An 11,242-nucleotide genomic window follows, 5' to 3' on the forward strand; every position below is an offset into this window, starting at 1 on the left:
GCGAGTGAGCGCGTGTTGGGCCGGCGCAAGTCACGGCTACGTGAGCGCCCCTTCCGTGAACGGGCGCCTGAAGCGTCGTATAGGAGCTCCCGGAGGTCTCCGAAGGGACTCCCCTAGCGAACCATTTTCGTTCGCTTGAACATTCCCATGGAACAATTTGTTCGCACAAGAACCTGCTCAGGCAACGCGTTCACCCGATATTATGGTCCAAAAAAATAAAACTCTCATTTAATAACTGTGCAAACATGATGATCAGCTACATACGAATACGATCAACATAGTTTACCATTTATTTTTAATCAGTTATGCATGCATACACCGTTTTGGGCAAGTTGTATGGCCGGCTCTCGTAGTGCTGTTCGTGGACGGGTCCGTATGAGTCCACAGACAAATAGTGTGTTTGTTTGGAGGGTCGGCATGGAGATCGATGATCACGATCTGCAAAGTTTGCCATTTATTTAGAAAAAAAAGACCTCTTTGACTAGGTATGCATGCATGCACCGCCTCCAGATTTTCACGGAAGTTGATTGACAACCATTCCCATCTGGACTTCTGGAGTCGGCGGCGCCGACATCGTCGCCCCGCTAGCCTATAAATACCCCCCGTGGCGGCATCCGCCGCATCCAGGCCACCAGATCGGCTCGATCATATCGCCACGCAAAACCCACCCCAACCCCCCAAGATCGATCGATCGATATGAAGATGGTTCGTCTCTGCAGCTCCGACGGCGAGGAGTTCGAGGTGGCGGAGGAGACCATCGTCGCGGCGTCGGTGATGATCAAGGACATGCTAGAGGACGGCGAAGTCGCCGTCGGCGTGATCCCGCTCCCCAACGTGACCGGTCCCATCCTCTCCCGAGTCCTCGACTACGTCAACAGGCACTTCTCCGACCCCCACGACCACAAAACCTCGTCCTGCCCCGCCGCCGACGACCCCCTCAGGCGGTTCGACGACTCCTTCGTCCAGGTCGACCAGGACACCCTCTTCGACCTCATGCTCGTAAGCAGCCCTCGCGATCTCTCCCTAGCTTCGATTCGATCTAGTTAACTAACTGCTAGATCGATTGACCTGGAACCCCCGATTTACGTTCATGCATGCAGGCTGCCAATTACCTCGACATGAAGAGCCTGCTCGACCTGACGTGCAAGACGGTGGCGGACCAGATCAGGGGCAGGACCCTCGAGGAGATCCGCAAGAAGTTCAACATCGTCAACGACTACACCAAGGACGAGGAGCAGGAGGTCCGCAGGGAGAACTCGTGGGCATTCGACTAATCGTCGTCTAGCTTAGCCGCCTGTCCATTAGATCATCAGCGCGTAGGCTATCTATCGATCGATCCATGGTTTTGATGGGCGTGGTTACTTGATCTAGAGCAGTATACTATATATGTTTTGGCTCTCTATCATATGCGCTTTCTCACTCTTCAAAGCAAATCAACGGGGTGACACATGCCTAAGTGAATGTGCATTCATAATTGGAACAAACTATATATAGGGAAGCACACGGCGCATCAGACACACTCAGAGATTCTCACCAGTTCAACTCAATTTTTAGCTCCCTCTACATTTAATTTAGGCAAGTGGTGAATAAATTTTTATACTAATTGGTGAGTTTCACTGGAGGCCATGCATCTTATCTAATACTCCCAAACGTCTTATATTTGTTTACAAAAGGAGTACTAGTTTGTGTTGATTCTTTTTGACTCTTAAGAATCTAAATCTGGAATGCCCAACCCCCAATCCTTGTGGGAAAACAAGATAACCTATTTGGCCAATCTATGTTTCTTTGATGTTGGCCAATCTCTATTTATTACGGTTTGTCTTGATTCTTACTGACTTGACATGATTTTGGGTGTAGTCCTCGTCCTATGCCTCCTCCTCCTCCTTGGCTCCGGTCCGCCTCAATGTGGCGACACCATTAATGAGAGGAGGCAATTAGCGGCTGTATTTTCCATCATCTCACAAATAGGATTTTCTTATCATGTGGGACACCGACATTCTCGCTTCCGCTTCGACGACGCCCCGCTTTTGCAGTTGCTTCCCTTTAAGGAAGTACATGCCCCTTTGTCACCCACTACTATTCACCTCCCCTCCTCTTTGTCCACGCCAGCCACTGTAGCATCACTTGTGTTCTTTATCTAGCTTTCTAGGCCCTCTCTTGGTGGACACGGTAGGATATGGTTTAGTCTAGGTGAAGGCATGGAAGAAGGTGGGCAGCTACCGACGATGTGGGCGAGAGAGAAGAGGGATATGGCGGTAGGTGAGATTTCATTGGAGCAGAGGCCATTGGAATTGAGGGCTATGGGGCAAAATGTGAGGGCCCAATTTTTTTCTAAGAGTTGTACTATGTGCCTTGTTGAAGCACTAATTCGAGGGTTACCGGGTTCCATTGGTAATTAATCATTAGTTACTAATCTTTTTTTGTGGGAAACTTTGGAAGCTTTATTCAACAAAAGCGGCACTCGAGCAGTCAGCCAGAAGACTGCTGCTGAGAAACGAAGGTACACATTCTATCTAGATGTGAGTGACCATCAGCTTACAAGCACGCTTAGCACAAAGATGAAACCTCGAAGGCTTTGCACAAACAACACCTTCTCGCAGTGATAATGCCTCCATGATCAAGGGATCAGTAACCCCTTATGTTCCAAACTGGCCGGCGATCTTGCAACACCACATGCTTCTCCCAATCGACCACCCATGCTACAGCAAACATTGGTAATTTTTTTAACACACATTGACAAATGTTCTGATTGCTTGCAAAGTATCATCGTGGAAGACGTGGCAAAAAGAAAAAAAATCAATGCTCAAAAAAGTTATTTTCAAGAGCACTTTGGAGTGCTGAATTTTTTGCAAAGATTTCCAGAAATGTCGTTTCATACTGAAACTATGCAAGCATTCAAAACATTTGTCAATGTTTTCAAAAAAATCATTTTTGAATTTCTTCAGACTTTACTGTTCAAGTTCGTCATTTGAGCTCGAGGTAGGACAGTTTCGCTTCTCATAGCATCCTCTAATTCTCTAGCTATTTGGCTTGACAAAGCATGTGAGGCCCTCGTCCCTCAGCATTGATGCGCTGAGTTCCAAGTAGTGTTAGCGCTACAATGATACTCACACTCGATGATGGTTACAAGATAGAGGAAGCTACCTTGCTGTGTAAACAAGATGATTACACCAATGTTTGCCCATTTCAGAAAATAGAAATAAATGAGTTCTCTTATTAAACATGCACCATCTTTGGATTTTCACAGGTTAACTATTGTAAGCATGATTATGAGCGTGTTTGGTTTACATCCTCATCGCTTCGTTCCTGGCCTGGAGCCTGCCTGAAAAGTGATTGGAGAGTGTTTGATTCAAAGTCTACAGGAGAAGAAGCTCACCTGGCCTGGCTAGCTACCTCAAAACTTTGCTTAGCCTGGCCGGTGACCCACGCGCCTTGATTAGCCTGCCAGGCGCTAGGAAAAGGTCGCTTGCGAGCTGCCTGACAATGAATGTTACTTTAATTAGCTGGATTCTCTTGTTGGCTAGGTCAAGAATGAACTCTTTTTACACAGTAACCTTCAGGCCAGGTATGCAAGCAAACACTCCGGGGTTGTTTGGATTGTAACTATGCTTGCCATATATTGCCACATTATTTTTGTCACACTCGCCTAACTTGAGTTGCTCAAATTGTTAGCCACACTTTGGCTTGCCTAAGGGAATCTTGCCACACTTTTTGTGTCTATGACATGTGGGGTTCACTTCTCATAAAAAAATCTTGCATTAGGTGTGGCTAGAACCAAACACCCACCTAACTTGATCAAATTTGCCTAAGGTGAGGTGTGGCAAAGTGTGGCAAGATGTGGCTAGAAACCAAACAGCCCCTTCATGCTTGGGCAGGCACAAAATTGCTAGTTTCAAGGCTGTGTCCAGGCATCATTTTTTCTCAGGCATGGAAGCCAGGTCGTGAACCAAACGTGCCCTATGTTCAGCGGTGCACCCAATGTGTTGTGCAAACGAATGGCAAATATGACCTTCAAACAAGAATCCGTCTTGACATCACCAAAGCGACCACACACAACTTACAACACATGTAGAGAAGCAAAACCAGTGTAAAGTATTAAGTATTGACACAGAAAGTGTTATTCCACATACACAAGCATTAATTAATTCAGCAACATGACCTCAACGCAGGCAATACCGCAACGAGAGAGTCTTAAGACAAGCCATCATAGGGCTCCTCCTCCTCCTCCTCCTTCTCCAAGAAAGAAACTTAGAGTCCGTGCCTCTCGCCGGCGCCGGCGCAGGTCCGCCTCGTCTCCGGTGGCCCTAGGGCCATGGAGGCATGGTGGATCCTGGCAAGGGCCGGCGGGAGGGCTCCGTTTTTAGTCGTTTTTTTCAATCTTGTTAGGGTTTGTGTCCTATTCAGGAAGGCGAGACGGCGGCGGCTCCCTGAAGATGGAATAAAGATCTCCCCGCCTAGCCCCCGTTCCGGCGGTGCGTCTAGCATCGTTGGTGGGCGTGTGGAGGTGTGTCTCCGGCAGATCTATCTTTGGTGGATTTGCTCGGATCTCGTCGTTGTTCGTCTACGTTCGTGTGTCTTCGGTTTGAATCCTTCCGATCTACGTTATTTTTCTTCGGCGACGGTTGCTGTTCTGGGGTGCTGGTCCTATGGGGCCTTAGCACGACGACTTCCCGACTGTCTACTACAACAAGTTGTGCCCGGCTCCGGCGATGGAGGGGCGATGACGGCGGCGCGCCTTCGGCTCGCTTCGGTGCTTGTAGTCGTCGCTAGGTGGTCTACGAATCTGGATGTAATTTTTATTTCTGGTATTCGTTGTACTGCCATGATTGAAGATGAATAGATTGGAAGTTTTCCCGCAAAAAAAAATTAATTCAGCAACATTCCCATAATTAAGCACAGGGCGGATAATAATCTGACAGCTATTTGTTTGGAGTATCTCATATACGACAGTGGTCTACCGGAGACAGGGGATGTGTTTAGTCCAATGTCGACCAAGAGATCTTCACATCAATGGTCGCGAAACCGAGCGTGAAACTGAAGTCGACGGTTCCATGCGTACTGGTTGGGCTGAGGCAGTATCTCCAAGCATCATCAACATCATCATCCAAAGAGCGGATCCTCAGTTGCAGAGCCAACTTGGTGCGTCGAGCCACATACTTATCTAGCTCAAACCTACCACCAGCAGCATCAGCAGTGATAACACCATCGAACAGCTGCATGCCCTGGTGCAAGAGATCGCTGGCGTAAAACGCCCTCACAAGCAGGCTTATGTCTCTTTCCAGCTCCAACACAGCAATCCGCACCGTGGCCTCCGTCGCCAGCTGCAGGAGCGCGTAGCTTATGTCCACCGAGCCATAGTTACCGTCAATGCGTTGCGTGAGCACCCTAGCGTGTGGCGAGCAGCCGTCGTAGAACAAGACGCCGCCGTCGCTGAACTGCAGATTGTTTGCTTCGTTCTCCCCTCTCTTGATCCTCATGTCTTACTCAACCAGCTGCTTGACATACCACCAGATGCCTCTCTTGGGTCCGGTCAACTGTATAAACCCGTCCTCGTGTTCCACGGTGAAAGGGTCGTCTCTGCTGCGGTTGAAGATGTAGTTACGAAGATGGTCCGGAGTGTCACGGACAGCCATGAATCCGTAGACCTGAACTGGGTCACCATCACAGCGAGGATACGCCAGCTTCAGCGAAAATATTTGCATCATGGTGCAATGGGTGTGTCTTTCACAGGCCCTCCAGTTCGGCGAGCAAGAGTCCGATGGCTCGGACCTCATCATTGGCCCCAACCCAGCTGATGATCGAGCAGCAATAGAAACATTTTACACTCATTAGATCCATGATTAAACTTCTTATAAACCCCAACTCTAATTAATCGAAAGGAAGAAAAAAAAAGTAAGATGTAAAAAACTGCAACATGGAATCATAACTTAAATATGATCATACTGAATTTTTAGATGACGACTAATAAAGATCATCATAAAGCTTAAGCACGGTTAATTTGGACTAACTCATGTGGTTCCTCTGTCAGACAATAAAGAGATGTCTACAATAGATTCATGGATGGGAAATTGAGAAAGAGTTCTTGCATACTATGATATGAATTTTGCCTCGACAAGGTAAGATTGATATGTCCACATTAAACAAATACGATGGAATGGCTGATATGTGCGTACTCTTGGTATCGTGGACACGGTAAAGTTTGGACAAGTAATCAGTGCATCTGTAGATGGATCCATCGCGGTGCGTGTAGTACTCCATGACGTACGCCGTCCACGGGACACCCGTTGGCGAGCAAGGCCATATCTGTCCTATGTGTTCGGTGGGTTTCGCCATCGTCGAGCTTATATGCGCCTTCACATACACCGTGTAATTGCAGGAAATCCATCTATCGTGGACGAGTACTACCGTCATGATCGTCCTGTCGCTGCTGACCCTCTTCTTGACTGCAGGCCGCCCGGATCATGGGCTCCGGCAGCCGCGACTCCTTTTCTTTTTCGCCGATAGCCACGACTGTTGTGGGTTCTGTTGAGTTTGACAGCCTAAACACCGTTTGCCCTTGGATAGCTAGCGTCGGTGCAACGTGTGGGACTACTGACTCGCTCGATCAGTTTCCACTTTCCAGGCCGGTGCTGTGCTATTGGCCACGCCCACACACGCGCGCAAAAGATCTAGTCACAATATATTTTTTCGCGAATATGCAAAGCTTTCGTATCATTTCATTGATAGAAGAAAGAGAATTTAGTACAAAGAAGGATTACAAAACATGGAGTAAATAGCATAAAACTACTAGTTTACAGGCTATGGTTCCAAAAAACTACCACTTTTTAATTTTTTTCAAAAAGTTACCAAACGCGCGGTCCGCTGTTTCAAAAAACCCCAATCACCGGGTCTTTAGTAGTTGATCACGATTATGACAGTTGGGCTCCACACTTTTGTTTGACCGTTTACTTTGACCGTTAGCTTACAAGGGGGCTCACCTGTGAGTTTTCAATCAGGTCCCTAAATGTTTCTGCAAAAAGCAATCGGGTCTCCAAAGGAGACGCGCCCGCTGCAGCCTGCTCGATCCCGAGCCGCCTGCACCGGCCGGCGAGCCGCACGCACAGTGCCTCTCCTGCCACCGTGCCGCCATGTCGTGCCTCGCCTGCCGCCATGCCGTGTCGTGACTCGACTGCTGCCGCGCCGTGCCTCGCCTGCGGCCGCGCCGTGCCTCGCCTGTGGCCTCCGCTATCCCCTGCCGCGAGCTCCTCAAGCTCGACGTGGTCGTCGCCGGCTTGGGAGGGGAGGCGGCGGCCTGCACACAAGCACCCCACCATGGCGCGCGCGGCGACCGCGGGCAGAGCCCCATGGCGCGCGGCGACGACCACGGGCGAAGCCCCATGGCGCGCGTTGACCGCGAGCGGAACCCCATGGCGGCGGCGCGCGGTGGCGACCACCCATGGTGGCGTGCAGCGGCGACCACGGGCGGAGCCCCATGGAGGCGCAACAGCGACCACGGGCAGAGCCCTTTGTAGGCACGGCGGCGATGGTCTAAAGACCCGATTGCTTTTTAAATGATTCCAGGGACCCGATTGCTTTTTTAAAATATTTGTAGGGGCTAATCCGTAAAAAACTGTGGATGAGGTGCTGACATGTGGCCCCCACAAGTCAGTTAACAGTCAAACAAACAGTCAACCAAACGGTGCATTTAGTGGCGGGCCCAACCTGTCATAAACATGTTTAATTTTTTAACAAAGAGGATTTGGGGTTTTTTGAAACAGCCAACCCCTGACTTGGTAGTTATTAGCGAAAAAATAAATCCGGTAGTTTTTTGGAACCCTAACCCGTAAAGTAGTAGTTTTATGCTATTTACTCCAAAACATGAGACACAAGAAGGCATGAGCATGAAACCCAAAGCAGAGAGACAAAGGGATGCTCAATCCGAACAGAAAAAGGACACAACTAAACCCACCAAGCCTAAAACTAGGAAGGCAAGCCAAACTAGCAAGATGTCAAACATCTTCAAATCTAACACCGGGGACGTCGCGAGTTAGCAAGATAGCGCCTTCAAAAAGGGGAACGACATCCTTACGCCACTGCCATCCGATCCGGAGGACCGGATCTAGGGTTTCCCCGGTACTCGAAGAGGCTATCACAACATACGGTGGCTCAAGTTGGAATTTCGATCACCAATGGGTTTTACATGGATATTTTGATGCATGCATGGGTTCAACTCTAAACCTTCTCTCACAAAAACTAACAATATTTATTACCTAAAAAAGAGATAATTAATTGTTCATCAAACTATTTTGTAGATTATTTTAAACCAAAACAAGGATGCAAAATTGATCATCCCTCCACGTATACCCCATCTTCTTAAGAGGTAGGTATGTAAGGCCTCCTTTGGTTTTTAGGAATCTTGTAGGAATTTCACAAGATGGGATTTTCAAGGGAAAAAATTCCTATGGAGCCCTTTGGGTTGTAGGAATGAATTCCAATTCCTATGTAGGATAGGGTTCAATCCTTTCCATTTCAAAGAAAACAAAGCATTAGCCTAGACTCTCAAATAGCATCTCTTTTTATAAGAATTGAGATGTCATCTCACTTTCTATGAAGTTCCTATTTCTATAATATTCCTATCCTATGAACCAAAGAAGACCTAAATCTAGTTGGTGTGGGTTGGCATGTAGTATCTGTTTGTGAACCAGGCCTTGTCGGCGACGACCTTGACGCCATCCTGGTTGCGGTGCCACTCGTAGTAGGCGTGGGTCCTGTTCTTGATGTCCAGCGTGGCGTGCCCGTAGCTGGCCTCCCTGAAGGCGGAGTAGTCCGGCTGCGGCGAGCGGAAGCTGCTGGCGAGCCCCTCGGTGTTCCCGCCGTCGCCGATGTTGACGTAGACGGGCGCGGATGCGTTGAACTGCGGCGTGGCCTTGCCGTTGGCGATGTCGTAGGCGACGTTGGAGACGCGGTGGGTGCGCTCGTACGAGTGGACGTGGCCGGCGAGGACGAGGTCGGCCTTGGCGTCGACGAGCCAGCGCTCGAACTGGACGCGCATCGTCTCGCCCTCCATGTAGTGGTATGCGTTGGTGTTGTACCAGGGTGAGTGCACGCAGACGATGAGCCAGGGGGTGGTCTTGCGGTCGACGCGGCGGAGCTCGTCCTGCAGCCACGTCCACTGCGGCGTGTACTTGCCGTAGGCGGAGTAGGAGGAGAGCATGATCACGTGCGCGGACGCCATCTTCACCGAGTACCAGAGGTGCCCGGTGCTGTTGGACGCGCGGAAAGGGGTGGGATACCGGTGCGTGAAGGGCTTGAACGGCGCCGTCTCGCCGATCTCCGGCGCGTAGTCGATCTCGTGGTTGCCGGCGGTCCAGATCCAGGGCTGGTACGCGACGCTGCGCTCCACGAAGCGCGCCCACGTGTCCCAGCGGCGGTTGTCGTGGCCCGGGTGGTTGTCGGCGTAGCACAGGTCGCCGATGAAGAGCACGGCGTCGCCGCCGTTGGCCTCGTAGTGGGCCACCGTGTCGTTGGAGTGGAACGTCTGGCCGAGGTCACCTGCATGCATTGCATGGCACGGACGTACGACTCATGAACACTAATCAATCTATATACTACTAGTTGCACTAAGAAAGAACGAACCCTAACTAGGATGATGATCCGTACCGATGAGGCCGAACTTGATGGGCGCGTCAAGGCCGGGCTTGGGCGGGGTTTTGAAGGAGAAAGACCGCACGGTGTAGCCGTGGCCGACGGCGTAGTGGTAGACGGTGGCGTGTTCGAGGCCGGTGATGGTGGCGTGGTGGATGTAGGGGGACTGGTAGGTCCCGCCCCAGGTGTAGCGCTGGACGGTGCCCTCGGCGGTGAGGTTGAGGTTATCGGCGGCGAGGCCGTAGCGGACGACGTTGCTGCCTGGGTGCTCCGGGGTGACCCAGGATATCGTCATGGCGCGGCCGGTCAGGTCGCCCTGCGTGATGTGCACCTGCTCCGGCGCATTGTCGCCAGGCGGCGGCCGGAACACGTCGGCGTCGAGCGGCATGTCGGGGAGCATCTGCAGGCTCCGCCGGTACGGGCTGGTAACGCCGGCGGCCGCGGAGGCGGCGTGCGCCGCCAGGAGGAAGAGCACCGCGAGCACACGCTCCATGTTGGGTTCGTTTTACTAATCGGCCGCTGAGATCGATCGAACGCCAAATGTATATAGGCGTGCTCATTCGCACCTGTAGAATATGCTCTCCTGATCTCCCCCGAGCGGCAAATATGTGTTGTTAGTTGAGATTTATTGTGGAATCCAGTTTGTTTGTTTGTCAACCGCATATAAAAAATAGCTTAAAAAACTGCATATAAAAATCTTATCTGCTCGCCACGTTACAAATACTGCTGTGTTTGTAAGAAAAATTGTTACGTTTTAATAAACATCTTTTTCTTTTTTGAAACGGAGATGCCTCATCTATTGATTAATTATAAGGAGGGAAAGGAGTTTTGTTACAACGACACCTTAGAGCATCTTCAGCCACGCCCCAGAATGGCCTCCCCAGGCGATTTTTTTGGCGCCGACGCTAGAAAACGGCCCAGTCGCGCCCCAAGGATGCTGAATTCCGCCGGCTCGACCCCTTTTTACGCCCGGCGATCGCAGGCCGAACCCGGCGCACTGAGGGGCGCTCGGGGGCTCCGGCGCAAGAAAAAAGCGTTCCTGGGACCACATTGGCACGCGAAAAGTCAAGCCACCCGTCCAAATTCGCCTCCTATCCCCCGTGCTCGGCCGTCACCCTGCGCCACCCTACCGATCCCGGTGCCGTCCACCGCCCACCGCAGCTAGTAGGCCATCTGGTGGAGCACCTATGAAGGCTCAAGGGCGAGGGCGGAAATGACGTGTGATGAAACTTGAGTTTTTATTTGTTAAACTATATAATTTATATTGAACTATTTGTTGAACTATTTGATTTATGTGATGAAACACGCCGAAACACGCCGAACCATGCCGAACTATGTGACAAACTAATTGATTTTTATTTGTATGCGAAAATTCAAGCCGAAACACGCCGAACCACGCCGAATATGAGCCGATTCACGCAGATATCAGGCCGTTTTTAGATATAATTGGGCCGAACACTGGACCGAAATCGGCGCTCGGGGGCGACTTGGGGGACGACGGCTGGATGCCGAACCGCCCCCAGCGCTGAGTTTATCGCCGGCTCACCCCCACTCTGCTCTTTTTCGACGCCCTGGGGGGCTGAACGGCTGGAGATGCTCTTACAACCATGAATAATTA

General features: G+C 50.6%; 2 protein-coding genes across 2 annotated transcripts; one reads left to right on the plus strand and one right to left on the minus strand.

Moving 5' to 3' along the window:
• Positions 1-626: 626 nt before the first annotated feature.
• Positions 627-1,474, plus strand: LOC119294136 (SKP1-like protein 1). Its single transcript, XM_037572387.1, has 2 exons — positions 627-999; positions 1,101-1,474. The coding sequence occupies exons 1-2, from the start codon at positions 697-699 to the stop codon at positions 1,272-1,274; spliced, it is 477 nt and encodes a 158-aa protein (XP_037428284.1). The 5' UTR covers positions 627-696; the 3' UTR covers positions 1,275-1,474.
• A 6,981-nt stretch (positions 1,475-8,455) lies between these two features.
• Positions 8,456-10,117, minus strand: LOC119294135 (purple acid phosphatase 2-like). Its single transcript, XM_037572386.1, has 2 exons — positions 9,640-10,117; positions 8,456-9,531 (listed from the first exon to the last, which is right to left on the minus strand). Exons 1-2 carry the CDS (start codon positions 10,115-10,117, stop codon positions 8,642-8,644), a joined length of 1,368 nt encoding a protein of 455 aa, XP_037428283.1. The 3' UTR covers positions 8,456-8,641.
• Between the last annotated feature and the right edge of the window lie 1,125 nt (positions 10,118-11,242).

Source organism: Triticum dicoccoides, chromosome 4B, assembly GCF_002162155.2.
Source record: "Triticum dicoccoides isolate Atlit2015 ecotype Zavitan chromosome 4B, WEW_v2.0, whole genome shotgun sequence".
NCBI lineage: Eukaryota > Viridiplantae > Streptophyta > Magnoliopsida > Poales > Poaceae > Triticum > Triticum dicoccoides.